The sequence below is a fragment of the Balaenoptera musculus genome, chromosome 8 (genome assembly GCF_009873245.2).
Source record: "Balaenoptera musculus isolate JJ_BM4_2016_0621 chromosome 8, mBalMus1.pri.v3, whole genome shotgun sequence".
Taxonomy (NCBI): Eukaryota; Metazoa; Chordata; class Mammalia; order Artiodactyla; family Balaenopteridae; genus Balaenoptera; species Balaenoptera musculus.
In genome coordinates, this window is record NC_045792.1 from 70,236,056 (window position 1) to 70,262,037 (window position 25,982).

Consider the following 25,982-nt stretch of genomic DNA (forward strand, 5'->3'; position numbering starts at 1 on the left):
GAAACTGGCTCTAATTAAGTTATTGCTCTTTCATGGTCTCTGGCCCTTTTACATGTTATCGCTAGGATCAGAGAACCACAACCTCACTGGTATCATTCCAGGATGGAGGTATGGTATTAAGAATCTACATTCTCTGTTCTGAAGATAGTATAGTAATAGCCATGTTATAGACATACTTAATATTTAAGTAAATTACCAAAGGCCAGGGACCATACTCACAGAAGCGTTTCACTTCTATGAAATGGTGATGGGGCTCTAACAAAGTGGCAATCCAGACCTTCCAAGAACCCCACTTAGAAGTCAGACACTCTATTTGGACATTTTTAGGGGCAGATCACAGGCCAGTTCTGAAATTCAGGATTATCTGAATCTAATAAACTCCTGGGTTGGATGCAAAGAACAGCAACAGTGAGCTCATACCAAAGTTTGGAACCAAAAATGTTAATATGTGGATGAGGAAAGAAATCACCACTTCCCTGGTGGTCCAGTGGTTAAGACTTTGCCTTCCAATGCAGGGGGTGCGGGTTTGATCCCTGGTCAGGGAGCCAAGATCCCACATGCCTCGTGGCCAAAAAACCAAAACATAAAACAGAAGCAATAATGTAGCAAATTCCATAAAGACTTTAAAAATGGTCCACATCAAAAAAAATCTTAAAAAAAAAAAAAAAGAAATGATAGCAGAGTTCCTTTGTTCCAGAAATATTTTAATACAATTGTAGTACAGTTATGAAGTCACATTCAATCCACTGAATATATTCAAGGTATTAATAAAAATATTATACATCTTTATTAACTACCTTAACATAATTAAAGTATTTGGTTCTTATAGATGAGACTAACTGCCATATTTATTCATATTTGCATTGCTAGTCAAACAGCATATAAGTAAATCCATGGATTATGGTAGTAGGGCTTGATTCCTTTTTGATCTGAAGTCTAAGTATCAAATTTAATGTTTTCTTTTCTAAATGCCACATGAATCCTAGAAAGAACAGTCAACCAATTTAAGGCAAGATATTGAAACTTTTACACAACATTAATTTGAAAAGATAAAAGAATACTTTATCAAAGATCATACATGCCTTAACATTTAGATACCTACAGATTCTTATAAAGGCAGTAATAAAAACATCAGTGCAAGTTCTACATTGGGTTCCTCAGTAGAGAAAATAAAAGGTTCTTTGAGTAAACCATTATTTTCAAGTCGCAAAACACTGCAAGGGGAAAAAATTCTTTTGGTGTACGACTTAAGCATAACTATTTTTATTCAGTAAAGATAGGTATAAAACACTGTGATTATACATAAAAATTAGTGTCTTGGCTAGTTTGTTTAAACTTTTGTTTCAGATTTACTTTAATGCAAGCTTTAAAAAAATGTTTAAAAAAACATTTAAAAATTTATTGATAGTAAGTAGTGCAAAGAGGCGCCTCTGTCATTTTTTGTTTGTTTGTTTTTGGTAAGGGCTGATGATTAGCGTTCACAAAGAAATAACTTATATTTAAAATATATTTAACGTATGTGTGTTTTTTTAATGACCAAAGAAGGCACATAATGAGTTAAATTAAGAGAAAGATTACCACTTGTTTTGAACTCTGGTTAACTATACAGAGTGTGTAATATACATTTTTGGATAAAAAAATCCATATTTCTTGTAATTGAAAAGTGACATCACATTTTCTAGCTCTACTATTTGTATAAAAGACACTGCTATAACAGATTGCAAACAGGCAGTATACACTGAGTCCAAGTAACAGTGACCTTTTACCAAGACAGTACTTTTTTTTCTTTTTTTTTTTACAGTGGCTAAGTGACAATTCATGGAATGGAATTAGGTCTTAAAAACAAGTGAAAATATCTAGTACTTCTTCACATTTGCAAAGCTACTTACACACTTTAAGGAAATGTTAACTGTATGTGGAAAAAGCAAATAAACAGTGGTGTTTTGATCTGCCTTTTAATTAACTTATTAAACAGACAACACATTTTAATATAAAAAAAAGACATTCATATATCATACGGGGTTTCCTACAAGTGGACCATTAGTGTTAGGCACCAAAAATTTCAAGTTTTTTTTTAACCTGTCCCACTGATACATTCTCAACTCTTCTTTGTCTGCTCTGCAGGTATCACCATTTACATTAAACATTTGCACAGTTTATAAAAATTCTGTTCTGGGCAACTGAATCGGAGATTGTCCTTCCTTTCTTCGTATTTTTCATTCAATGTTTTGTGAGTTATCTCACAGCAACTAGATTGCTATAGTCTCTTACCACTTAAAAGTGAATTCCTATTCTAGCCATGAGAATTAATATTATATATACCTATTTATCCAAACTAAACACAAAATTATGTGTGAAGTTGAATAACTAATAAAAGTGAACCCTGTTCTTAATGGTTACTATAGAATGATTTCAATCGTGTCCTTTATGATTCTAAATCTCATTATATTAAGGAAAGTAATTCATGCGAATGTAAAATGTTTACAAAGGTAAGTAAGACAGTGTACGAGACAAACTGTGCCATAAAGGTCTACATTAAAATTTACTCTGTACCCTAGAGTTCTTGTCCTGGGCCTCTTGTGAAGAGTCTGCCCTACTCGTGGAGTTCTTCTACCGAACAGGAATGGACACTTGAGGGAATATTTTCTCTCGTTTAATGAGGGAGTGGAGTATAGATATATGGAGGTAAAATTACCAAACTTCATTTCACCCTCCTGGGAATAAATGTAGGATTATAATGGAATGATGGAATATAGTGTACACCTACGTTGATGAATCTCATTCAGTTAGTGGGCAACGAAAATATAAAACAAATGGCTGATGTTTAAATAACTAATAAGTCACACATCTGAAGTACAGAAAATGATCTATCTGTGGGAAAAGCATTAGTAAATTTACATAATTTCTTGTCTTTAGTAAAAAGGGAGTGAAAACTACTTACTATTAAGTCAGGAAAAAACTCAGAATGAAGTGCCAGAGAAGCATATGAAGTTAAGGCACCATTATTTACAACTTCAGTGATTGGCACTTATTCTGAAAAAGGTTTTAAAGACATGAATAATAAAAAGCAATGTTATTTTCCCCTACTTCTATAAACTACGTAGTAGTTCTTAACATAACTATTTATTATTTGTGCTTTGCTTTTCAGCCCTGTGAATAGCAGCTGCATTTTATGGTAACATCCTGCACCTTTCCTCTCCTTTGGTGTTTGTGAACATACACAGTGGTAAAGGCTGTAAAAGGTGCAAAACAGGAAAACAAACATGCTATGTCTGTGTAAGAAACAATGCAAAATAGATGGTTGAACTGACAATACTATCAGACCACACTAAAGCTATTACTCTGAATTACTCAAGAAAGGATTAACTCCTTCACCAACTCAAAGTCTTTTTCAGGACTTATTATATATTAAGTTTAGGATTTACAGCATTCTATACAATGACTTTAAAACAGCAATGGAGTCAACAAAATTCATAAAAGTTAAGTAACTGTTGGTCCAACAGATGTGTTGAAATGCAGCAAGTACATTTACTTTATAATTTCTGTCCAGTATAAAAATATTATACAAAGTTCACGTGTGTCTGCACATGTTTATAACTATTCTTGCTTCCAAAGCTCAGAAATTCACTAGCTTACAAATAGGTTGCTGCAGTCAGCTGATACCACTTAACTGTCTCTTTGCTCAAGTTGAAATCTTTCAAAGGCAGGGTTATTCCACCCAAGAAAAAATTCTCCCGCAGAGATTCTGCACTGAGTACACTTAGCTGAAGTTCTCTCTGTCTTAGGGTTTCTTTGCTATATCCACTGTACACAAGCTATAGCAAAGGCAAAAAGAAACAGCAGATTACAAATTATTTATTTGTCTGGTTTCTAGGATTATTTTACGTAAAAACATAAGTGAGATTATTAGTCAAAGAGTGAGTACAACTAATGACATTGATTATGACATATCTGGTAGAATATGTCTCATACTTTAGATGCACATTTTGTATTTCAGGAGTCTTGGATTGTATTATCATTCCTCTGAGTGTCTGACAGGAATGCACAAAGCAGAAAATTATTATTAGCTAAAAACTAAAAACATGGTTTTTCTGAAATGGAGGTATGGGGAAGGGAAATTACATGGCAGCCTGCCTTAAGATAATTTAATAGATCACCTTTAAAAGAGAAATGGAAGGAAGAGAATGGAAGAAAAAGAGAGTAGAAGGAAGCAAGTTGGGATAGTGTAATTGTAACTATTTTACAAAAAGTGAGGGATTAAAATTTCCTTTTGTTGTCTTTATTCTGTTGGATTTTATATACCATGAAGTGATAATTTCTGATTATCCATAATTCAGTGCAAAATCACCAACTACAAATGTAGTTTATAGCAAATCTGGAGTGTTGTAAGGGTATTCTCTTTCAAACACCGCATGCAACACATTTTTTTTCTTTTCAAGAAAGCCTCACCATAACTCCTGAGCAACATCTCCTTAATCTAGTTCTCACTGTTTGACTAAAAGAACTAAAAAAATGACCACATTTCAGTTTCTTGAAAGTATAACACTAGAAGAAAAGCCAATACTACTTTTTGAGAATAATACCAATTGGTCATCTCCAAACATTTTATATGCTTTTAAAAAGGGCTGAAAGGGTATTCTGTGGTTTTAATAAATTTATAACCTTGATGAAACTTCAGAATTATTTGCTTCCAAATCTCTATCCAGACATTTTTGTGTGGATATAATGTTAATGTACACAAATAATGTGGTTATTATCCCAAACCAGTAGTTGACTAAGGGTTAGTGCATTTTAATAGATTAGTAAATTCATAAGCTGACCATGAGGGGCTCAGCAAAGTCACAGTTCTGCTCCCCACTGTCCAGCTGATGTTTCGCTTACTGCTTTCAGTTCAGGTCACTCTATTTTACGAGGGCTGTTGACAGACTAAGACAAACTAGAAGGAGGATGATTTTGAAACTACCTCCTATCAAACCAAGGTAAAGGTCCTGAAAATGTTTCAACAGAATAAAGAGGAAGGGCATTTGAACTTCAGTTATCTCAAGGGCTGCCATGTAGAAGGAAGAACAGAGCATTTCTGTGTGGTTCCAAGAGGTACAACTGAGACATACAGGTGCAAACTAGAGGGAGTGAAGATTTCAGCTCAGTAAAGAAAATGATCTAAGAGTTGGAGATGCCCAAAGCAAACTGGATGGCCTGGAAGTATTCAGCACAGATTAGACATCCACTTTTTGAAAGGGTTTAAGCACTAGAAGGGTAGTTGAATAATGGCCCCTAAGATCTTTTTAAAGCCTAAGGATCTGTGATCAAAGGTTCAATTCTGCATCATTTTGTTAAATACCATTGGACTGCTAGTGGTTTGCCTTACTAGTACAATAAATAGTTCAGCTACTGATAGCTAAAAAATTTTAAGTGTTTAAAATTAAAAATCTCAAAACAACAAATCCAGGAAATTTTTAGAAATGATTTTAACTTACCATTTCATTGAATGTCGGATTCCTAGTTTTTCGTGAAATTCTGGTTTTACGTTTGGATGTTTTGTGGGTATCTGGAAGTAGGTAAGTCTTGACATATGGATTTGGGTCAGCCCCATCTTCAGTAACCTATAAAGAAAAGCATTCCCTTAACAGTAATGTTTCCTACCAAGGTATAGGTTTCCTCTACAATCATCATTATTTGTAATCACTCACAAGATCTTTGATGTGCATCACCATGATGAAAAGAGTGCCATTTCGGTAAGAGACAGATAATTTCACTGCTCCTCCTATTTGGCCTGGAGTAGGACTGAAGGAACCTGCATCTGAAAATATAAATATGTTCATCTTTATTTTATGTTGCTTGCAGTGGTTCAAGCTGCAACAAAAGTTTTTGCTCTAATTCCAGGACCATCACATGTTGGAGAAATAAAGGTAAGAACCTGGTAGGCCATTGATACACACTTCTTTAGTAATCACACACCATTAGGAAAATTATGTTTATCCAGAAATCGACTGGCTTAGAAAGAATAACCTCCTCTCATTCTCACTGTTTACAGATAGTAACCCCACTGTCACTCTACCACATCCATCAAGAAGTTACAGACTTGCAGGTCATGGGAAGTCATGAATTATCAATAAAGAGAAAAATATTCTCACCGGCAGACCTAGCTACTCCTTCAGCTTTCTCATCACGAAGTAAAGGGTGGAAAAAGGTACAAACAAGATCACACTAAGGTGGAAGAGGAAAAAAAAGACTCATTAATTTAAATATTATGCAGCACAGAAAAAAGTATGTTATTATTTTTCAGTTAGGATAGTCACCTCTGCTACATCTGTTGAAGCACTCATCAAACTCTGTAAATAACTGTTTAACTCAATTTTTCTTTTGGCTGCTACATCTTTTATGTGTGTTCTCCCTAGAACCATCCTATTAGGAAAGCTACAAAAGAAAAACAAAAAGGAGTGGAATTTAAATTATTTCATCTGGGAGTATTTATAGAATCAAGTATAATATTTAGAAATATTCTTTTATACACTTAAATACAAAGTGGAGTCTTAATTCACTATAAAGTAATTTTTGGATTTCTTTTCCAAGTACTAGAGATGAAACAGTTCAAGTATATATTATCCTTTTATGACCTTGGTACAAAACGTACATTGCTTTGCTAATATGCATATTTATTACTTATTTCCTACTTATTTCTACTCAAGATTAATCATTCACAAATTTGCAGATCTTATCCTCCAAAATAATCATTATTCAATCAGCCATAGCTATTATTGATACCAGTAAAATCCACAAATGCCATAGGGCTCAAATCAAGTTCATCTTGCTTATAACTCTGCTTATTTTGGTGGCAGTGGAAACATGAGACTGCACATGGAAATAAACTCTGATACCCACTTTGCTGCCTCCTTATTTTTGAAATCTAATCTTGAGAAGAATGGGAGCAATTCAACACAGGACATCTACTGGTCATTAGCTACCTTAAAAATTGAAGGTTTCCAAAGGGTCTCAAATACAAAACTAAACACTAACATTTTGATTAGTGATCAGTGCCTCAGTTTATTGTTTTTCAGAGGAGCTCAATATGGCCGTAATAGATTATTCCTGCAGTGATTTAGAAAGCTAGAAAATCCCATATTTTAAGATCTTAATCATTCATTCAAGAAAAACTTAGTTCCTTGTTTATGTCTAGTACTGTGTCAGGCTCTTGTGATACAAAGGAAAATTAGCTGCACATGGTCCATAGTACAGTATCTTACACTAACTTAACACAAAGCTTTTGACCTATACTTGGTAATAAAGAAATTGTTTCCTATAAAACAAGATTAATGTACAAGGATGAGAACATACCCTGGTAACTTCCAAAGTGGAAAAATAATACTGAGCTTATTGTGAAGTTCCTGAAACTCGTCAAATGTCCGGAACACAAATGATGGCTCAAGCTGTCCTTCCCTCAAAATTCGGACTACGTAAATCTGAAAAGAAATCACACCCCTAACACATTAGATTTATAATATAACCTTTCTTGATAGAAAATTTTCAGCTTGACCATTATATGTACCAAGTGCTTTTCACTTTGCAATATATATGTCACCAATAGGAAACAGCAAATATAAAAGTCAAGGTATTTATAGCATATCTAACTACATTCTAAGAGTAACCTTAACTATTGTCTAAATAAATAAGAACTGGAATGTGAAAGTCATTCTATTTCTAGGGTTAAATATAAATGTCCTTCCAAATTTATAAGTGTAGTGCATTTTCAGTGAAAATATTAGCAAGTTAATTCATTTAGGAGAGCAAATGAGAAGGCAAAACTTAGGGTGACTGGGAGATGGGGGAAAACCTGTCTTACTGGCTATTTAAACTATCAATATAAAGTACTTTAAAGAGTAAAATGCTGGTGCACAGAGAGTCAGATATATCTGCAGAAGACCAGAAATAAATTCAGGGATATAAACTTACTATATTTAAAGGTGGCATTATAAATCATTGGGGGGAAAGAATGGACTATTCAGTTAAATCGTATCCTAAAATACCCAGTAAACATATAAAAATTTACTAAGAATAGGTAAAAATCAAAATAGTGAAGTCACTTTTAAAATCTATCAATTTGTCAAAAATTTAAAGGCTGACGGTGCTATAAAGTTATCCAACAAAAATATTAGCACAAAAATAACAGCAAAAAAGATGATAATGCTATACTATTGGGGGGGGGAAGCACACTAAAGATCCTGTTTTTGTTCAAAAAACCCAACTTTATGTGCATGTTTTATAATCATCCCTGGAGAGTGGAATGAGAACTTAGATTTTTACTTTACATGCTTCTATATTGGTTGAGTTTGTTACACTGAGCAAGGTTTACCTTTGAAATTAAAAACAAATTGAAGATAAGGAAGGAGAAAAGCAAAATAGCACCACCCTTTCATTCTTGTCTCTGAAAAGAAGAGTATCATTTGTCCTTCATGATTCTGGAGCAAATTTACCAAGAAATAAACACCAAAAAACAATTAGGGATGCTCCAAGTATACTTACTAATTTTTGGACCATCCATGGAAGAAAGAAGTATGAAAAGAACAAATGCTTGAACTTTAGCAGAGTCAGTGAAGGAAGTAGGAAAGGACAAAAATAATGCACCCATGAGTCTCTACAGATACAGAACCAAACTTACATAATGTTTATCTGGGTTGTACTTCTTATGGTAAGTGAAAACAGAGACTTCTTTGATTCGACCATCTTGTCTAAAGGAGTATGTTTTGGGTGAAAATGAAAGGATGGGCTCATCATTGGAAGGAAGACCAGAAAAACGCAACTGAGCAAGGTTGTGAATGAAGAAGTTAAACTTTGTGGCAATGCTTCCCAAACTTGATTCAATCAGCCTACGAGATAATCAGACAATGTGTTAACATTAAAGTTCATAAGAAAACATTCTCAATTATTTTAACAATAAAAGATGAAAAACACTTTTATTCATTTAAAAATATTGAGTAGATTCTCACTTTGTCAAGGAGTGAGAATCAAAAAGAGAGTCAAAAAGTAAAGGTCAGGGAACCTCACACAAAGGTTTTTGCCTTGCTATGGGACTGAATGTTTGTGTCCCCCAAAATTCAAATGTTAAAGCCCCAACCCCACAGGGCCTTTATGGAGTTAGTGTCCTTATAAGAATAACTTTCTTCCTCCTTTTTCTTCTCCCTCCTTCATCTTCAAGCTTGAACCCTCACCAGGAAGCAAATAGGCTGGCACCTTGATCTTGGACTTCCCAGCCTCCAGAGCAATGAGAAGACTAATTTCCTTTGTTTAAGCCACCTTGTTTATGGTGTATTGTTATGGCAGGTCAAGCCGACTAATACTTACATGCCTGCTTTATAGTTTTGCCCAGGGGAGCCAACAAATCTCGAAAAACAAAACAAAACCCATCAATACCTAAATTATCAGGATTAGTTTGGAAGGCTATATAAAAGTCAGCTTCCTTCAGTTCAATTCAGCCCAGACTCTTGAGACTAGGGAAGTCCAGTCCAGTGTTTTCTACCTCTTCTCCACTGAGAGGAAGAAGGCAAGAGAAAAAGGAAAGAAAAGAATATGAGCTCATGTGCTCCTCCCTGCTGTGGCATTTAATGAGGTGGTACCACTAGTCTGTGACCAACCTGGTCACCAGACCTTTAGAACATATTTGCCAGGAAGATCTGCTTCTAAAGTAATAATCACAAGTTCAAATGCCACTCATTGGTACATGTGTTTCAAGTACTACATCATATAACAACAATTTACTACAGCAGTGTCCCAGAGTTCACTGTTTTAAGCACTTATGGTATCCATGAAAATTGTTATGGCAGAATCCTGAAAAATACATTAGTAGAGATATCATTTTAGAAAAAAACCTTGTATGTGATACTGTAGAAAATATGTTTTGCAGAAATGATTCATAAATGGGATGTTTAGAATTGAAATCATATACTAAATAAAACTTGAGATCATATTTTGAGAGAAGTAAATTTTTTTGTTTTTGGCCATGCCACACGGCTTGCTGAATTTTAGTTCCCCAACCAGGGATTGAACCCAGGCCACTGTGGTGAAAGTGCCGAGTCCTAACCACTGGACTTCCAGGGAATTCCTGAAATAAATGTATTTTTTAAAGTGCTATTGCCGATGCTTCACATTTATTCAGTAAATAAACTTTTGATAAACCTATTTGCTAGTACTGTGAATCACAGTTTTTTCCTATAAATCAGAATTTTGATATATAGTATTTGTTTAAACTAAGGAAAACAAATCAAGGTTAAACAGTGTGTGCCTTCTCTAATATACTTAAATATACCTTACCTAGTAAAGAAAATTGTAGCTTCTGCATCTGTAGTTTGGGGTTGAAGTGCATCTCTAACATATTTCAAATCTTGAATACTTGTAAGTTCTGGTAACCCTGAAGGAATCATCTTTAGAAAGGATAAAAGGTTTGTGAGTTAAATTTTTTAAAAGTCTGTTCCTCACCCCTCCCTAAAAGCTGGCCAAGTAATCAGAAATAAAGCAAACAAACCAAAACAATCACAGTTTTGAAGAGTTTGTTAGTGTTTCAGGGACTAAGTGATTCTCTCATAAATAAGAAAAATCTTGGCCAAGGAGATCAATTGTTGCAAGTCATAGCCAGTTTATGGAATAAACGCTGTGAAATCCAGGTCTTTTGTGTAGTCCTCTGTTTCTACATCAATTTCAGTCACAATAATCATAGGGGTTTTTTTTGGTTTGTTTTTACTTAATATACAACCAGAAAAGCACCGAAATCTAAAAAGCACAGCTTAATGAATGTCCAAAATTTGAACACATCCAGATTAAGACATAAAGCATTTACCAGCATCCCAGATGATCCTCTCAGGGTCCCTTCCAGTTACTATTACTGCTCATCCCCAGGGTACCCACTCTAGTGACTTTTTTTTTTATTTTATATAAATGGTGCCTGGCATATTTCACATGGCAGCAATTTTAAAATATTTCGGTAATAATATGACACTTGAAACTACAATATTTCGGTAATAATATGACACTTGAAACTACAATATTTCAGTAATAATATGACACTTGAAACTACAATAAATTATATATATAATCCAAAAATCACAAAATATCTATTTTTAGATACTGAAACACAGAAGCATTAATATAAAATTAAATGCTTGTGAAGAACAGAGTTACCAGTGAAAGAAGGTTAAGAAAGAGGTTTGTTTGCTTTCTTATCAAGTTGTAGGCTTGACAGCAGAGGTCCACAAACAACTGGAAACGAATGGTGGGCTTTTCACCCCCATTAATGACATACGCCATATCAGAGGTCAGCACAAAAGGAGCCCGATCCCTATTTAAAAAGAAAGTACATACAAAATATTATTTACAGAAGATATTCAAATAAGTGCTATTGCTATTACATGGCTATTGAACTAAAGCTATCTGAGCCATAGCAGTCTCTAAGTGGGTAACTTAGTATCAGGCAGTTCTGAATTTGCATAATTCTTAAAAATTCACATTTCCCCAGGAAAGCCATCATATAATCTCATTATTTAGGTAGAATTTATATATGATATTTCCAAGGTGATATTTATCAATCCACCCACAGCCAAAAAGAGATCAAATATTAGTTACAAACAAATGTAGAGAAAAAATTTGTACTCGTTGCCATTATATAAATGGGAACATTTCTAATAGGTACCACTAACTAGATAAAATAAAATACACCTTAACTCATTTCAAAGGTTACACACACATACTCATTCTTTCTGCTACATGGTAAAGTCATCTTTTAGAGCCTTTTTCAACCCTAGTTACACTCAAAGGGAGCTACAAGGCAAAGAACAGCAAGAAAAAAAGCAAAGTTTGGGGCATTAACTTGGTTTTTTTTGAAGTTGATTTTTTAAAATTGTAGTTGATATACAATATTATATGTTTCATGTATAATATAGTGATTCACAATTTTTAAAGATTATACTCCATTTATAGTTATAAAACTGGCTATATTCCCTGTGTTGTATATCCTTGTAGCTTATTTTATATGTGTACAAGTATATCCTTGTAGCTTATTTTATATGTAATAGTTGGGGACATTAACTTGTGAAATAGGAAGTGCCTCTATTTTCTTTAGCAATAATAACAATATTAGTACCTTTTGAAGCTACCAAACATCTGTGCGTGGCCCAAAAACTTTCCAAAGTCAATGTGAAACATGTGTCCTGTGCTTCGAAGCATTATATTGTCATTGTGTCGATCACAGATACCTAAAACATAGGTGGCTACACAGCATCCAGCACAAGAATAGATAAAATTCTCAGAAGCCTATAATAAAGATACAAAATTATCTTAGGAAAAAGATTATTTTTAAAGGAGGCAGGGTAACAAAGATTAAAGTAATTTATCACTCGTTGAAAACACTATTATAAACCACTTTCTCAACAGCTTGTAAACTGGGTTATGGTAGCAGAAGCCAGTTTTTCAAAAGCAAACACCCTTCTAAAGGTGGTTATTGCCCCTTCTCTCTAGCTTTTGTCTTTCAACAGGTAGAGATCCTGTCAGTCCCTACTTAGGGTACACTCTGCCTTTGAACGTCTTTTAAGCATCATGTTTGTGGAACCCTGCTCTTCACAGGCTCTGCTGCTTACCACAAGTGGTAACATTGGGACAAAGATTAATCTAAATAAAGGAATATTTTTTCCCCCTTTTTTGGCTTGTAGGAATGGCATGTGTAAAGCAAGAAAGCTTATATCTTTAAACATCCAATAATATAATGAATGTGTCTTGTTGTCCATTTAGTGACTCCTTATGTGTCATCTGCAAGTTTCTCAAAGCTGGAAGACCTTCTTTCACTTTAGTCCTGCCTGTCCTGGGGATTAAATTAATAATATAATATCACACAGAAGGATACAAGTTGCATACAATGAGTATTTGTAAAGCAAATACTAAAGCACATGCATTTAGTTTATTCTCAAGATACTACATTTCTGAACGGAACAGTCATATGGCTCTACAGGTCCATGTGATTAATTTTATTCCATAACCCCCTAGAAATCTTTAGTGGTGATGATGATGATGACGATAACAGCATATGTTTACACAGCACTTATCACAAAACCAGGCATTGCACTAGTCTCTCTCTACACACACACCAGAGTATATGTGTGTGGGTATGTACATATTAAACTCATTTAAAATGCCACAACAAAACAATGATGTAAATACTATTATTACTGCTATTTTACGTATGAGAGAAACAAAAACAGAGATTATTTGCCCAAGATCACATCATTGTTAAGTGGCAGAGCCAAGATTCAAACCCAGGCAATGAGATTCCACTATGTTATACTCCCTCTTACTTATTAGCAAAGCACACAGAAGAGCCAAGTGCATGAAAGCTATTCAAAGTATGTTACTTGACAATTATTTTGGGTCAAATAACTTATTCAGAATCACAGAGCCAATATTACTGTAAACAAATATTAGCTTCTTTCCCCAAACCACAAAGAATTAAGAAAAGGGACAGCTCTTAAATAGTGTAAAAGACCAACAAAGAACAAAATTCCTCTACTTTACTTTCATAGGTCAACAGATAGCATTTGTACGTATCTATCTGTAAATATGATATATTAATGATTTGACATAAACTAGGATCTCATTAAAACTTAGAAAAATACTGTTTTCACAACTTAAACTAAATGACTAGTCACCAGAGCTGGGAAATGAAAGCACCTAAGACCTACGTAACACATTTTTGACAGTAATTTAGAATACAGAGACTAGCTAATCACCTTTTCATATTCCTCTTCAGAGGGATTGTATTTCCTCAGCCACTCTGCAAGTGGTTTATCTTTAAAGGATCCAGTCACACCATATTCCACCTGGATTTTCCTGAGGGTATCTGAAGCAGGAACTAGCTCCACCATGCCTTTAACAACAAAATATTAAGATATGTGAAAATGTCTCCCCCCCAAATTTATAGCTTTTGATGTTTGACATAAGATACCAGCTAACAATCATCATTTAAAAAAAAATCAACTCTGGCAGCCCATGCTAGAAAATGTGAAAAATCAAAATGATTTTTTATTTTCAGAAGTACCCAAGATATAAAACTGAATTTGACTATTTCAGACTTTATGTCTGTACATCCATGTGCTACCCACACAAGTAACAATTTTAATTGCAAACTAGATAATACTGACCTCACCAATTAAGTTACTTACAAGATATATGCTGTCCCATTTTGCACAAAAAACTTTCTCTAGTCATGTACTTGGGCAATATAAGAGTGTTTCAGAGTACATTAAGCCCTTTCAAAGGGAAGAACAGATGAAGATTGTCTTTGTGATATGTTTGAGTCTCACGGTTGTCTTCCTTACTGAAATGTAAATGCTGTGCTTATGTAGAAAAATCTCAAAAATATGTTTTTAAAGACAAAATCCACATAGAGAACTGTACCTTTTGTTTAAAAGAAAGTATTATGCACGTGGGAATATATACAAAATAGTCTCAGAAAGGGAATTCCTTGGCGGTCCAGTGGTTAGGACTCTGCATTTCCACTGCAGGGGGCACGGGTTCAATCGCTGGTTGGGGAACTAAGATCCCGTGTGCCGTGTGGTGTGGCCAAAAATTTTTTAAACAAGAATAAAAAAATAGTCTCAGAAAGCTATGTAAGCAGTTATATTTTGGGAGCAGGCTGCCTAGGACGTGTGGGAGAAAACTAAGTTTTACATTCCAATTTATTCTATTACATGCTATATGGATATTTTACTATGTGCATATATTTTTTATATATGTTAAAAATTAGTTTTATATATTTTAACAAATCAAGGAGATGCACTGCTATCAAAATAAGAGATACAGACACAGAGACCTGCTTTGAAGAAAGGACTGGAAATAACCAAGAAGGCCAAGTCCTCCAGGCCATCCCAAAAGAAAGCATGCACGGTCAGGCTGTAATCCTAGTAGACTGGTCACACATGGCAGAGTGAACTCATTTGGATCCTTTATGTTGTTTTGGTTACATTATCTGGTTTATAGTTCACAGTGACATCCTTTTTCAATGAATACCTGCATCTTGATTCTATGAGTATGTTTAATCAAATTTTTAATATACATACAAATTTCTAATTTCATTATCAAACATACACATGTAGAAATTACTGTGTACAAAACAGTGGATAAACGTTCATAAATATATACAAAGTACTACTATCCCCTGAGGGAACTTAAAATCAATCCAGCAGAGAAGACGCAATGTCTGGTAAGTATTAAAGACAACTGCTGAGTCTGGAGAAGGGAGGATTACTATAGACTAAGGTGCTTGTTAAAAACTTCACAGAGGATGTGAATGTGATTTTTCATTTGAAAAATAAGGACACAGGGAGATAACACGAGTGAAAAGCTTTAGTACAGGGCAAATCACAAAATAAGCACTCAACCATTAGAAACAACATAAAAAAAAGAGGGAGTTGACTGCCTACAAAGTTACATAGAATTCCATAAGAAGAAAGAAGAGTTCAACTATATGAAATAAGTATAGTGACAGAAAACTAATCCAGTGAAATGGTAGGCTCTTGTTGACGAATGAGGAATCTTGCATGATAAAGTGACTTCCATCTTATAAAACTTATTGTCATGCAAGCATTTATTAGGGCTACTCATTGAGTTACTATATAAAACCAGCAAGAATTCTTAAACTGACTTGATTTCCCTTTTTTTGGCCATACCGCGCGGCACGTGGAACTTCCCCGACGAGGGATGTATCCTATGCCCCCTGCAGTGGAAGCCTGGAATCTTAACCACTGCACCACCAGGGAAGTCCCTGACCTGATTTCATTTTGACAAGATAAAGTCTGCACATCCTTACCTACAAAAGGAAAGTGATAAGGCTGAGATCACAGTGTACCAGCACCAGGACCCTTAGAGCAGGTACACACTGAGCTAAATTCAAGGAAAAAAAATAAGACATAGCTAACATATTTACCTCGATCTCTGCCAGTTGAGAGACATTTGAAAATTACCATCCTCAGATCTAGTCCTTCTTTAAGCCAGATCTTGTCCATAATCTTTATCATTTGTAAAGCTAACATATCTTGCCGAAGATCTTCACCAACCTTGAAATCAAGGAAACAAAATGAAACTTGTACATTTCCAAAAGACTTAATAGATTACATATAATAAAAGGGGGGGGGGCGTGTGGGGAGGAGGGAATAGTGAAAAGTGTAAAGAATAAGATGAACAGAACCACATTTTTATTCTTCTGCAGCATTCTAGAGAAAGTTACTTAACCTCTTCATGTCTCAGTTTCCTGATCTGTACACTTTAAAAGGTTAGGTTTTATGGTATGTGAATTATGTTCAATTTTTTAAAACGGCAATATGGAAGATCTTTGTGTTGATCGAAATATTTCATATCTTGACTGTATCAATGTCAACATCCTAACTGCAATATTGTAGAACAGTTTTGCAAGACGTTACCATTGGGGGAAACTGAGTAAAGGGTATACAGGATTTCTGTGTAACTTCTTAAAATGAACTACAGTGAACTGCAAACTTCAATCTACAATGATTTCAAATTAAAAGTTTACTTAAAAAAAAGTTAGCTCTCCCCAGATGAATTCTAACTGGATCACATCAAGTTTTCATTTTCTTTTTAAATTGGTTAAAATAAGTTTAAAACATAATGATGAACACATTTTTGAGACTGGCCAAGAAAATTATGGAAAAAAAGAGGTGATTTGCCTTAACAAATATTACAACATATAAAATTACTGTATTCAAACAGATGATACTGTCTTAGGAAAAGGCAAATACATCAACACAATAAAATGGAATCTAAAACCAGATCTGAGTATATGGGAACTTGCTATATACATATCAAAGGTGGTTCAAGAGAAGCTATCTTGATGAACCTCCACTAAACGAACTCACTGAATTAACTAAAACTCTCCATTCTTTCTTAAAAATAATACTAATTGTGATCACAACACACAAAACTTTGGTAATAGATTACTCTAAAGTACTCTACTCCTGCTGCTTCCCACAGGTAAGTTATACGTTTCCAAAAAGAGTGCCCCTCTCATAGTTTTGCAATATCGCCCTGCACTTCTCCAGGGCATACCATTTCACCTCCAGGTGAAAGGCATTACCTAGAGCTATGATGTACTAACACTTAACTAGCATGGCCATATACAGCAGCTCTAGCCCAGAGTTGCATTTATTACCAAATCCATTTGGGAACAGTTTATCTCAGTAATAATTTTTCACATAGTTATTCAATTAAATTCTAAATAAACAAAATTACTGTTGCAATTTTGAAAAAGGAGTTTGAGAAAAGAATTTTTTAATTACCAAAAAACAAACTACCTTACTCTGCTTACCTTAAACATGACGTTAATTTCTTCCCCCATTGGATCAGCATTCACCATTGTGACTTTCAGGGGCACAGCATTAGAACTGAAGAAGGAACACGACTACAAATACAATATGTTAAGCATTAGAATGATAACACTGAAATAAAAACTTAAAAAAAATTTTTTTTTGGTCCAAGGCATTTCTCCTTTCACTTTTTCCTTTGAATTAGGGCAAATGAAATAACGCAGGTGAACTGCTTCTTAGATTATCTGGCAGATAAGAGGTATATAAAGATACTTTTTGAAACTTAAACATAACACATTGTCTAAGCAGAGAAGCAATACCTTAAAAACTTGAGATAAAAACCATTAAAAGTTTGAAATATTATGACACTTTAAAAGTGTTATAATCCTTCAACAAAGCACAAAATTTTGTATATGCTTATCTTTCCTCTAAATCAGTATGATCTGGAATGAGATCTCTACTTCTATTCATGGTACTAGTAAAATTAATAATTAGCCATGGGATCAAATAGTGACACTAAATTGAACAATTTCATTAGCAAAGATCAAGTCTAATATTAAAATTAAACTGGCTAAAAAACTAATTAAGAGAGCGAGAGCAATTTAAAGGAAACAACAAACAAAATCCAAGGGGTAAATGTAACCCCCCCCCACCCCACCTCCAGTGACATAATTATACAGCTCAAGCACCCACTCTTATATTGAGTTGGCCAAAAAGTTTCTTCGGTTTTTAAGTAAAGATAAAAGACACATTTTTCATTTTCACCAAGAACTTTTTGAACAACACATTCACCATTTTGTTCCACTACCTTCTGCCACTTTTCAGGCAACTATATAATTCCATCTTCCCAAAACTTTTTATCTTCTTGAGCAAAGAACTGTTCCAGGTGCCTTTTTTTTTATACAATATTTTTTTAACATAAATTTATTTATTTTATTTATTTTATTTTTGGCTGCGTTGGGTCTTCGTTGCTGTGCGCAGGCTTTCTCTAGTTGCAGTGAGTGGGGGCTACTCTTCGTTGCGGTGCACGGGCTTCTCATTGCGGTGGCTTCTCTTGTTGTGGAGCACAGGCTCTAGGCACCGGCTTCAGTAGTTGTGGCACTCGGGCTCAGTAGCTGTGGATTGCGGGCTCTAGAGCACAGGCTCAGTAGTTGTAGCACACGGGCTTAGTTGCTCCGTGGCATGTGGGATCTTCCCAGACCAGGGCTCGAACCTGTGTCCCCTGTATTGGCAGGTGGATTCTAAACCACTGTGCCACCAGGGAAGCCCCCAGGTGCCTTTTACAGTCTTCCAGGGAATTGAAATTTTTTCCACTCAGAGAATTTTGTAAAGACTGAAATAAATGGAAATCCGAAGGTGCAATGTCTGGTGAATATGGTGGATGAATCAGAACTTCCCAGCCAAGCTGTAGCAGTTTTTGCCTGGTCATCAAAGAAACATGCGGTGTTGCATTATCCTGATGGAAGATTATGCATTTTCTGTTGACTAATTCCGGATGCTTTTCATCAAGTACCACTTTCAGTTGGTCTAATTGGGAGTAGTACTTGTTGGAATTAATGGTTTGGTTTTCCAGAAGGAGCTCATAATAAAGGACTCCCTTCCAATTCCACCATATATACAACATCACCTTCTTTGGATGAAGACTGGCCTTTGGTGTGGTTTGTGGTGGTTCATTTTGCTTGCCCCACAATCTCTTCCATTCCACATTATTGTACAGTATCCACTTTTCATCTCCTGTCACAATTTGTTTTAAAAAAACAAATTGGGAAATTGGGATCGACATATATACACTAATATGTATAAAACAGATAACTAATAAGAACCTACTGTATAAAAGTAAATTAATTAATTTAATTAAATTTTTAAAAAAGTAAGTTACAAAATAGTTCATATAGTAAGGGCTTATTTTTATACATAGTTCATGTAACTAGAAAAAGCCTGAAAGCGTATAAACCAAAGTGTATCCAGTCATTTTATGTGCATGGTGAGGTTATAAATGATTTTTTTTGTCAGAAAAAAAAAATGGAACATTTTCATTACATTTAAGCAGAGAATTGCACGCGGAAATACAGTCAGGGATTTTTTTCGGACTTCTCTGGTGGCACAGTGGTTAAGAATCTGCCTGCCAATGCAGGGAACACGGGTTCGAACCCTGGTCCAGGAAGATCCCACATGCTGCGGAGCAACTAAGCCCGTGCGCCACAACTACTGAGCCTGTGCTCTAGAGCCCACAAGCCACAACTACTGAGCCCGTGTGCCGCAACTACTGAAGCCCGCGTGCCTAGAGCCCGTGCTCCGCAACAAGAGAAGCCACTGCAACGAGAAGCCTGCGCACCACAACGAAGAGCAGCCCCTGCTCACCGCAACTAGAGAAAGCCCATGTGCGGCAACGAAGACCCAATGCAGCCAAAAATAAGTAAATAAATAAATGCATCTATTAAAAAAAAGAAGATTTTTTTTGCTTAACTTAGGTGGAACCCAAACATCAAAGCGATGAACATAACCAGGCTGGTGCAAATGATTTTCAATGCTTGATTTGGATATTTTGAGTATGTCGTCTATCTCCCACGTGGTATAATGTTGATTGTTCTCAATTAATGTCTTGATTTGATCGCTATCGACTTCAACTGGTCTACCCGACCATGGAGCATCATCCAGCGAGAATCTCTAGCACGAAACTTTGCAAACCACTTTTGACACGTTCTATCAGTCACAGCACCTTCTCCATACACCACATAAATCTCTTTTTGCATTTCAGTTGCGTTTTTACCTTTCTTGAGATAATAGAGCATAATATGCTGAAAATGTTGCTTTTTTTCTTCCATCTTCAATATTAAAATGGCTACACAAAAATTCACCAATTTTGATAGTTTTTTTTTAAATGCTCGCTGATATGACAGCTGTCACAATACAATCTAACAAAATTGTTTCACATGAAGTTAAAGACAACTAAGCACTACTAGAGCCATTGTACGGAAAAAAACCAAATGAACTTTTTGGCCAATCCAGTATTTCAATGAAGAGTAGCCATACGTCAACTTAAAAAAATTAAATCTGAGACTCCTTTACGGATAGTTGTACCCTAGACTTTCAAAATCACAGACACTAATGGATGAATTAATTGGCTGCTTTTGCTGAGCTCATGTTAGAGAAAAATCCACTATTTGTATTACTATTAGCCCAATTAAAAATATAGTTACTCAATTTGGATGATTACAACTACTTTTTGATGACTCTAAGAAGTGTTATAAACCTTGGAAGACTCCACCTGGCCATTCACAAGAGAGGAAAAAAACTGCCTACCTGTGACTGGGTACTTTTACCACTACAATTACAACATATGCAGCTATTACACCATAGCAAAAAATAATTTATTTCAAGGCAGTAAATAATTTTACACTGTTTTTTCTTTCAGGAATGGTGATTAGATAAGAATATACTGAGATAAATATGGATCTTACACAAACATACATCCATAAGTACTTATAACCAACCTATGCAGATTTTATCTGCATTTGCCTTAAGCATACCTGCCCATTTGCCTTCTTCCTACACATTATTTGAAAATGTAATATGAACTTATAAGCATTGTATGTCACCTTAATATTTAATTCTTTTGCCACAAGACTTGGATTGAGAGGGAGACGGCATTTATTTCTTAGAAAAAAGGACTGCACTCGTTCCATACTCCTTTGGAGGACAACCTATGAAAAGAAACCGATACTGTAAGTACATAATGAAAATGAAGACCTATTTATAAGACAACAAAAATATGATATGGACCCAATTTTTTAAATGCCCAATTGTCAAATGGTCAAAAAAGTTGTTGCTAAAGAGAGTTAATTTTTACTATAAAAATAAAAATTATAGCAAAGGCTATAAGCATAGGGGGGAATTACATATGGTCATATTTAACATATTAGTTAATACTCACTAACAAATAGAAATTAAGCAATAACGAGACGCCAATTTTTATCTAACAGACAAAAAATTTAAGGTAACATCCAGTGCTGGCAACAAGGTGGGAAACAGATACTTTCATAATCTACTGGTGGGGAGGGAGATGTATACTGGTAAGTTTTGTTTTGTTTTGTTATTGCAATCTAATATAAACTATTATAACTAAAAATATACATAGCTCTTGATTCAATTATTTCATCTGTAGGAATATCCTATGAAGAAATACTAGCACTAGTGGGAAGCAGCTGCATAGCACAGGGAGATCAGCACAGTGCTTGGTGACCACCTAGAGGGGTGGGATAGGGAGGGTGGGAGGGAGGCGCAAGAGGGAGGGGATATGGGGATATATGTATAGCTGACTCACTTTGTTAAACAGCAGAAACTAACACACCATTGTAAAGCAATTATACTCCAATAAAGATGTTTTAAAAAAAAGGAAAAAAAAAAGAAATACTAGCAAAGGGGCAAACACTTATATATTAAAATTCATCACAGAACTGTTTGGGAAAAGAAAAATGTATAAACAACCTACATAGAGGTAATAGTTCATAATTTATGCTAAGATACCTTGTAATACCATGTACTCATTAAGAAACATGAAGTGTAACTATATGTACTTACATGAATTCTCCAACATAAAGTAAAAAAAAAAAAAAAAATCATTGCTGAAAGAAATTAAAGATCTAAATAAATGGAAAGATATCCCATGTTCATGAACTGTAAGACTTAATATTATTAAGACTGCAACATTTCCCAAATCGATTTACAGATTCAACACAATCTTTATCAAAACTCCAACTGCCTTTATTGCAGAAATGGGCAGGCTGATACTAAAATTCACATAGAATTGTAAGGGACTTCCAAACAGCCAAAACAATCTTGAAAAAGTAAAAGTTGGAGGACTCAAATTCCTGATTTCAAAACCTACTACAAAGCTATAGTAATGAAAACAGTATAGCATAAGGAGGGACATATAGATCAATGGAATAGAATTCAGAGTCCAGAAATAAACCCATATAACTATGGTGAACTGATTTTCAACTAGGGTGCCAAGATCATTCAATAGGAAAGAAGAGTCTCTTCAGCAAATGGTGCAGCAACAACTGGATAACCACATGTAAAAGAATGAAGTTGGACCCTTTGCTCATAGAATATTAAAAAAAAAAAAAAACTCAAAATGGATCAAAGACTTTTTAAGAGTGAACCTATAAAACTCCGAGAAGAAAACATAGGTGTACCTCATTGCGACCTTCAATTTGACAACAAATTCTTGGACACACTAGTACAAACACAAGCAACAACAACAAAAAAATAAGTTAGACCATAAAATGTAAAATTTTTGTGCATCAAAGGACATTATGAAGGAAATAGAAAGATGATACACAGAATGGGAGAAAATATTTGCAAACAGTACATCTGATAGGGGTCTAGTATCTAGAATACATAAAGAACTCTAACAATTCAACAACAAAAAGACAAACCAATTAAAAAGGACTTAGAAAAGAAATTTCTCCAAAGAAGATATACAAATGACCAACAAACACATGAAAATGTGCCCCAAATCATTAGTCATTAGGGAAATGCAAATCAAAACCACCATGAGATACCACTTCACATCCACTAGGATGACCATAGTTTAAAAAAATGGAAAATAACAAATTTTGGTGGGGATATGGAGAAACTGGACTCCTCATACATTACTAGTATTATACTGGAATTATAAAATGGTGCAGCTACTTTGGGTAACAGTTTCAAAAATCATAGAATTACTATATGATACACTAATTCTACTCCTAGGTGAAGTGAAAACAGATGTTGAAACAAAAACTTATACACAAATATTTATAGCAGCACTATTCATAATGGTCAAATAATAGAAACAAGCCCAATGTCCATCAACTGATGAATGGATAAACAAAATGTGGTATTATCTATACAATGGGACATTGTTCAGCCATAAATACACATGCTAGAATATGGAAGAACCTTGAAAACATTAGGTTAAGTGAAAGAAATCAGACACAAAAGGCCACATGTTGCATGATTCCATTTATATGAAATGTCCAGAATAGGTAAGTCCATAGAGATAGAAAGCAGATTAGTTCTCAACAGGACCTGGGAGGAGAGGGGAATAAGAACTAAAGGGTTAGTGGGTACAGGCTTGCTTTGTGATGAAAATGTTCTGGAATTAGACAGTGGTGGTGGTTGCACAACACTGTGAATGTACTATCAATAACAGCCAATGGACTGTACATCTTAAAGTGGTTAAAATAATGAAGTCTAGTTAAAAAATAACATACGTTTCTATAAAAAATTTTTAACTCCAAACATTTGTATATATACGTGTAAAGTCATATAAAATGACCAAGCAGGACATAAAACAAACTGTGAACAAGATATCTACAGGGAGAAAATGAAACTGGAAATGTCCTAATTTTTTAATCCATAAACTTATTCATTTGGACTTTTTAAACATTAGCATCAATTCATACTTCTACTACCTTTACAATTACAAAAATGTTAAAAAGCAAAATAATGAAAAAGAAACTCAAGAGAACAATTTTGATCAGACAGGAATTAATAAGCATGGAAATGAAAGGGAACTGAGTTAGGATATAAAATCTTTTCCGACAGGTTTTAAGCAACTTTTGAATTCAATCTGCCCAAAACAGCATAGGTGTGTTAGAGTTCTATTGGATGTCTATTGAAAAAGAATAACAACCGGGACTACCCTGGTGGCGCACAGTGGTTAAGACTCCAGGCTCCCAATGCAGGGGGCCTGGGTTCGATCCCTGCTCAGGGAACTAGATCCCACACCCAAGCCGCAACTAAGAGTTCGCATACCGCAACTAAGGAGCCCGTGCGCCGCAACTAAGGAGCTGGTGAGCTGCAACTAAGAAGCCAGCTGGCCATAACTAAGGAGCCCACATGCCGCAACTAAGGAGCCCACGAGCCGCAACTAAGACCCGGCACAACCAACCAACCAACCAAATAAATAAATAAATAAATAAATAAATATTTTTTTTTAAAAAAAAAAAGAATAACAACTTGTCAGCACTGTAAAGATCCTTTAACATCAAAATATTTATGTTCCCTCTATGGGTACATACCTGTCTGGCTGATCCACTAGCCTGCCTTACTTTTTCTGCTACTCCTCCTAAAAGTTGTACAAGTTTTGCCTGCTTCAGAAGTTCTTCTCTGAGTCCTTTTCCTCCTACTGAGAGGAGAGCACCCAAAACATGTTCATATCGGGCACCAAACTGTGCATCATGCAGGGCATCCTTCAGGAGCCTAATACAGCAAAATATTTATGTCAGCCACTTCTGCGAAATAGATTAATGTCTCTCAAAAATCAATTTAACAAGTTTAATTTTTGGTATCCAGGAATTAATTTTAAGCTATATAAGCAAGTAAAAACTCAGTCATTATTATAGAGCTCTAACATGCCAAATAATTTTGCAATACAGGGTTTTGTTATTTTCTGGTTTTATTTCTGAAGACATAAAAATTTAGCTTCTTTATAATAATGACTTCAATGAAACAGCTGGTATCAACAGCAAATAGTCTGAGCATACAGTTTAGACTTTGAGTGTCATCTCTGTAAATAAGAGAGACAGAAATAAAGTACTTAAGAAAATTTAAATCTTACCAATATAAATTGTGTGCTATCTGTATATTTCCCAATGCCCTGGACAGAAGGAAGCGCACTAATGAACTGTTCAAGTAAATTTCATATTTCAAAGCCTACATGCAAAGAAAAATAAGAATCACTATCACTAGTGGTCAAACCCATACTATGTTGTTAGGATAAAATTATCAAAAGATAAACTATATAAATCAAGGATGAAAGATGATACTGATAAAAATGAAACAGATGAATTAACTTAGGTGAAATTAATGAAATCAAGCAGAAAAGTACAGACCTGGGAATAACATTCATTAGCTATGTTTAAAAGGCCAATTTAAAAAAAAAATCAAAGAAAAGTTCAAGTCTGGTTTGTTCTGAGAATTAAAACCTGAGAATTAAAAATCCAGATACATATATATAGTTAGTATTCAAGCAGGGCAGCTGATAATAGTGGAAAAAAATTCACACTAAATCCAAATGCAATACACCTCAACATTCCCACACAACAAAAGTACTTTTAATCAAAACAGAAAGGGGATCCCTTAGCAAGGTCCCTACTCATACAAGCTGGGGAGAGGGTAAGGAGGGTAGGTTACCTCGTAAAAAAACTCACCTGCACAAACTGTGGAAGAAGATCTGTTAGCTCATCATCACTAATAGCCTCAATCCAGGTCACAGCTAGGGACCTCACCTCCTGATCAGCAAATCTAGAAGCATACCACAAAATCAAGATTTGACAGCGATTTCTTTCTAATGAAGCTGTTTTTCCTGAAAACACAATCTCAATCTATTCCTGACAAAGAATACTCAAATAGCTATTCAAAAGCAATGTGTTTCTTCTTTTTTTCTAGGAAGAAAATCTTATTGTCCTATACACAAATCCAATTTCGTGACTGTTTAGAAACCTTATGAAAATTAATTCTGGCCTACATCATAAAAATATAACGAAGTATTCAAAATGTACAACCTCTCTAGATTAGTTTTAAATGATATGATATCCCTTTTTAATAATCTCAACACAAAAGATGTGTTTATAGAAATAT

General features: G+C 34.8%; 1 protein-coding gene across 4 annotated transcripts in view; it reads right to left on the bottom strand.

Moving 5' to 3' along the window:
- Positions 1-692: 692 nt before the first annotated feature.
- The window catches only part of PIK3C2A (phosphatidylinositol-4-phosphate 3-kinase catalytic subunit type 2 alpha), a 103,454-nt gene continuing 78,164 nt past the window's right edge, over positions 693-25,982 (bottom strand). For 2 of the 4 annotated variants that reach the window (XM_036860359.1, XM_036860360.1), the window contains exons 17-33: positions 25,553-25,646; positions 24,961-25,055; positions 24,422-24,602; positions 20,951-21,055; positions 17,354-17,446; positions 15,959-16,088; positions 13,764-13,900; positions 12,128-12,297; positions 11,170-11,326; positions 10,306-10,415; positions 8,657-8,864; positions 7,336-7,460; positions 6,300-6,417; positions 6,135-6,207; positions 5,691-5,800; positions 5,478-5,603; positions 1,787-3,815 (exon numbers count right to left, since the gene is read on the bottom strand). In XM_036860359.1, the coding sequence (XP_036716254.1) occupies positions 3,633-3,815; positions 5,478-5,603; positions 5,691-5,800; positions 6,135-6,207; positions 6,300-6,417; positions 7,336-7,460; positions 8,657-8,864; positions 10,306-10,415; positions 11,170-11,326; positions 12,128-12,297; positions 13,764-13,900; positions 15,959-16,088; positions 17,354-17,446; positions 20,951-21,055; positions 24,422-24,602; positions 24,961-25,055; positions 25,553-25,646 (2,215 nt within the window). In that variant the 3' untranslated portion in view covers positions 1,787-3,632. Of the gene's footprint in view, positions 983-1,786; positions 3,816-5,477; positions 5,604-5,690; positions 5,801-6,134; positions 6,208-6,299; positions 6,418-7,335; positions 7,461-8,656; positions 8,865-10,305; positions 10,416-11,169; positions 11,327-12,127; positions 12,298-13,763; positions 13,901-15,958; positions 16,089-17,353; positions 17,447-20,950; positions 21,056-24,421; positions 24,603-24,960; positions 25,056-25,552; positions 25,647-25,982 lie in introns of those variants that run through there. The other 2 variants (XM_036860362.1, XM_036860361.1) reach the window with 2 other exon arrangements.